The 4,953-nt window shown below is 53.6% G+C and overlaps 1 protein-coding gene across 2 annotated transcripts in view; it reads right to left on the bottom strand.

The window, feature by feature from the left end:
- The window catches only part of PDLIM1 (PDZ and LIM domain 1), a 110,544-nt gene extending 105,614 nt beyond the window's left edge, over positions 1 to 4,930 (bottom strand). The window contains exon 1 of one of the 2 annotated variants that reach the window (XM_019502478.1): positions 4,782 to 4,930. In XM_019502478.1, the coding sequence (XP_019358023.1) occupies positions 4,782 to 4,877 (96 nt within the window). In that variant the 5' untranslated portion in view covers positions 4,878 to 4,930. The remainder of the gene's footprint in view (positions 1 to 4,781) is intronic. The other variant, XM_019502479.1, reaches the window with a different exon arrangement.
- Positions 4,931 to 4,953: the final 23 nt, after the last annotated feature.

Below are 4,953 nucleotides of genomic sequence, written 5' to 3'. Positions count from 1 at the left end.
GTGGGATTCATCCCACGACTGGGCAGTTAGCATTAGGGGCTGTGGGTCGGGAGTGAGGGTCACCGGCAGTGCTGGAGCTTAGGAGTGAGGTGCAGGGGCTTAGAAGTGCAGGGGCAGAGGCAGGGCACAGGCATATCACTGCCATCCCTACAATCATATACCCCTCCCTGTCTCCCCTACTGGCTCCCCGTCCCCTCCCCCACAGGTGTCCTTTTTTGATCCTGGAAATATGGTAACCCTAAACAGCAGGTAAGTGTGCAGGGGGGAAGCGGGGAGGGAGGGAAGGGGTGTGGGGGGGCAGATCAAGGCCCCCATGGTGAGGAAGGGGGTGGGGCAGAGGCAGGGGTGAATGGGACCCCAGGGTGGGTCATGGGAGGGTCAGAGCCCAGGCAGCTCATCCAAGGGTGCAGGAGCTCATGCCACTGTGTGCACCTCTGGGGCAGACATGGGGGGCACGTGCACCTCCCAGATCTGTGCACAGGGCAGAGGCAGGCTGCTGCTGTGGATTGGGACTCTGTGCCCTGCTGCCAGTACCCCAGCAGCTATGCAACTCCACATGCCTGCCACATGCTGGGTGCACTGAGGACCCTGCCCGCCCAGCAATGGGAGGCATGTGGCATTGTGCAGCTGCCAGGGCACCAGCAGCAGGGCGCAGAGCCCCAGCCGGCTGCTGCAGCCCCCCTCTGCCCCGCACACAGATCCAGGGAACATGTGCGCCTCAGGCCTGCCCCAGGGGTGTGCACAGTAGCAGGAGACCCCACACCCCTGGATGAGCTGCCCGGCCTCCGACTCTCCCATGACCCACCCCATTCAACCCAGCCCCTGCCTTTGCCCCTGCACCTGCCCCACTCCCTCACCATGGGGCAGGGATCTATCTGCCCCCATGCCCCTTCCCTCCCTTGTGCCCATTCCCCCCTACACACTTACCTCCTGGGCAGTGTCTGTGTGTGTGTGTGTCTGCCTGTGTCTGTGTGTCTTTTAAGATTTTCTCCCTCCACTTACGGCTTCATGTCACACACAGAGGCTGCCCATGCCACAACTTGGCTTCCCCCGTCATAGATAAACAATACTCACAATGCCAGACTTATGAATCCTGTGGGTAATGCTAATGAGAACAAATCAGCACCTTGCAAAATACTCCAGACTTCACTTTACCCACTGTGACTTCATTTGGGGACAGCAAATGAAATTATTTTGTTGCAACGTCTCCCCTTGTAACTGCCCTCTAACCTACTTCCTAGCTTGCTTTCTTTTCCTCCTAAAAGACAGGGATATGATGGAGACGTGGAAAGGCAGCCAACAGAACTTTACAAAAGGATCTGTAAACACAAGGGGAGGGTTTTAACTAACAATGAAAGCAAAATATGAGAATTAAGCATCACATTAATGTAAAGAAGTTACTCAAAAAATCCTCTAAGAATAGCCTGTAAAACCAAACATATATAGTAACCTTCACAAAAATCGATTCTTCTGATCTTTTATGAGGGTTTTATTACTGGCCTTAAAAAGGAATTGGCACATGAAAGCTAAAATAGTGACACAATGTAGTCACAGGTCAGAGTCAGTTATGATTTCTATCAGCCAGTGAGATTTTTCAATTAAGAGTAACATTAAATTGATCTCCATTATTGAAAATAGTTTTGAGCTCAGCAGCAATCCAGCCACCTGAGAGGCTATCACACAAACTTGACTTCTACAGCTATTACTTTGTGGGTAATGAAATCCTTGTTAAACACTTGACTGAAACATCCCACAGTGAGCAGAGAGAAATGAAAAGAACTGAAGGTTCTCAATGGGGGATCTGGATTCAGTTCCTGGCTCTGCTACCGGCTTCCAGTGCAATGCTGAGGCTAGGACTGTAGCTATAGGTTGTAGATGCTGTATATAGGATCATCTGTTGTCTTTATAACTGTAGGGTCTGAGACATTATTTCAGGTGGAGGGCTGCTTAACCAGTTTTGGTGAGCTGTCAAGGGCCACATGGGTAGCCCCGCCCCTTGACAGTTGCCCCGCCCCGGTCATCATCTTCGGACTGGGAGTCCCATCCCAAACCCCTGACCTTTGCCACCAGAAGTCTCTCCCCACTTCCCCCTGGGAATACTCCTTTTGGGAGGGGAGTTGCCATCTTAGAACCAGAAAAAAACCAAATCATACAGTAGAAGTCGAACACCTACTGTAACATACTTTATTACAAAAAATATTTGTCGTGATTTGTGTTTGCGTACTGTATGTAAAGGTATTTACATAATAACTTAAAAATAAATTCTTAGTCTTGTATATTGTGGGTTTGTGTGTGTGTGGTGGGTTGTGGATGTGTGCGTGTGTGTATGGCAGGGTAGAAGGGTGTGGGGGGTTGTGAGGAGATGTGACTGTGTGTGTTGGGGGCATAGGGTATGTTGGGGGGTTATGTATATGTGGGGGGTTATGGGGGCAGGGTGTGGGTATGTGGTGTTTGTGGGATGTGAGTGTGGGGGGACTCCCCTCCGCACTCTCCTGATGGCCCAGCAGCAGTGGGCAGCGGCACTCAGGATGCTCATGCCAGGTGCAGGCACTGGTGCCCAGCAGGGCGCAGCTCTGGCCAGCACTGCACATCACAGCAAGGGGCGCAGCCTCTGCTGAGCAGTCTCTGTCACCAGTGCTACCCGCCATGCACACACAGCCACCGCACTCACATGGCATGAGAGGGAAGTCTCACATGTTGGAGCTGGCTGCCTTCCTTGCAGGGGTTGAGCAGCACAGGAGGGAAGCCCCAGGTGCCTTCCCCTGGGTGGCAGGAAAGGCAGCCAGCTCCAGTGCATGGGGCTTCCCTCCCATGCCATGTGAGTGTGGGGGCTGTTCATGGGTGGTGGGGAATACCAGTAATAGAGACTGCCCGGCAGAGGCTGCACCCCTTACCACAATGTGCAGTGCTGGCCGGAGCTGCGCCCCGCTGGGCACCAGCACCAACGCCAGGCACAAGCACCCTTACATGCTGCTGCTGCTGCCACCATCACCCCCCAACCCTCCCTCACCCACACACTGCCCACCCAAGCTCTGCACTGCTGCCGCCCCCCTGGGCATAGGGTCCATGCTGCTGCCACCCCCAGCCCCAGGCTCCGTGCTGCTGCCCAGCTGCAGCTCGGCCCCCACCCCTGCCACTCCCCTACCGGCTGTCTGAAGCAACCGGGAGGCATGGGAAGCAGAGCAGATCCCCAGGGACTGCAGCAGTAGCTCTGCCCAGAAGCTGCGTGCTGGCTGGGCCCTTCTACCCATGAAGGTGAGAGCGAGGCACAATAGGGTATGTTTGGGGGTGTATGTACACATGGGCTCCCACCCTCGTGGGCAGAGGGGCTGGGCAGGGTGTAGTTCACTAGGGGGTGTCATGGGCTGAATGAAAGTGCCTGACTGAGCTCTTTTTGTACCTCAGTTTCCCCGCCTCCAAAAAGACACTTTCTATCTCAGAGGGAGTTGTACCTCAGGTCATCAATGTGTATGTGCAGCTCTCAGACTCTACAGTTATAAAGACAACAGATGATCCTATATACAGAGCCCTATAGCTGTCTCTATGCTGAACATCCTTTGGGAACCCTCCTACTTTCACACAACCACCTGTGCAGCTCACTTGGCGACTGCATGAATGTAGGCCAGGCTCGACATTTTCCCGCTGTACTGTGTAATGCTGCCAATAGTCCTGAAACCCAGAATCACCTCTTTCCCCACCGTCTGCCACAACAGCAGTTTCTGGCTAGAAGGCTGAGACTTCAAATTTGGGTGAATCTTCCACGCTCTGAAAGTCGCTAATTAAACCATCATCCTTAGCCTTTGATTCAGCTACTCATTAAGATAAATAGAGGCTGACTATTCTTCCCTAAGAATTATTTTTCTCTCCTTTCTGCAAGTCCAGTGAGGGAGCCCTGTAATATAGCATTTCCAAATCCAGTAAGTATTCACATAGTGGTGGTGGGGCGGGGGGAAATTCCTTATGTTAACACTATCTTAATTACAATAGATTAGCCATTTAAATTAGCACTACTCGAAAATAACTTGTTTCAAAAACAGGATAAAACAAAAGGTGCTTTTGCCTAGTGGCAGGTGTTCAACCAGGGCACTGAGCCACATTTTCAAGGTTTTACATCACACAATCCCTGCCCACACCTCTGACCCTGTCTCTTTCAGCATTACATCACCCTTGATGTACCTTTGGTCTCTTACACCAACACAAAGGTTTTTAAACCTCCCAGAAACTACTGGCCAAGCATCTATCCTCACCAGCACGGTGCCCCAAAGCCCCACTTCTACTAAAATAAGGTATTTTACAATATAGCCCAGTGGGGGGGGGGCACATATTGCAATTCAAGTCACTGAAACATAGATGACTACACACTTTTAATCAGTTCACATCCCTCCTGGGACTTACTCATCCTAGGGCATTATAACTTCACTTCTCTATTAAATCTCTTTCAGGTGATGAACTCTTCAGAGCTGCAAACCTTGTTCAGGATGGGAAGTGATCCAGTGCCAGGAATATGGAAGGCCATCACAGCAGATGCCATGTATCAGTGCACTCCTTTACACACACGGCTCTGGCATGCTCGCACGCACACACACACACAAACGGGTCTCACACAGACACACAGGGCTTGCATGCACACGCGCGGACTCACACGCACAAGGCTCGCGCACACGCGGCCCTGGCACAGACCCAGACACGCGAACCGGCGCCACGAGCCGAGCCACAGGCTGAGCTGCGGCAGGTGGCGGCGGGCTCCCCTCCCTCCCTGCCCCGGCCCTCGCGGCCCCTACCCGGGACACGGTGAGCGGCTGCTCGAAGTCCTTGCCCCCCACCAGGCGGAAGCCCCACGGCCCCGGGCCCTGCAGGGCGACGCGGTGCGTGCTCATGGCTATGGCTGCGGCTGCGGCTGCGGGACGGGACTGGCCGAGCCGGCACCCGGGCTGCGGGGACCGGCTGGCGGCT

Source organism: Gavialis gangeticus, unplaced genomic scaffold (genome assembly GCF_001723915.1).
Source record: "Gavialis gangeticus isolate Ggan-Ray unplaced genomic scaffold, GavGan_comp1, whole genome shotgun sequence".
NCBI classification, from domain to species: Eukaryota; Metazoa; Chordata; order Crocodylia; family Gavialidae; genus Gavialis; species Gavialis gangeticus.
Note: the sequence above shows the minus strand (reverse complement) of the source record. Positions and strands in the feature narration are given on the sequence as shown.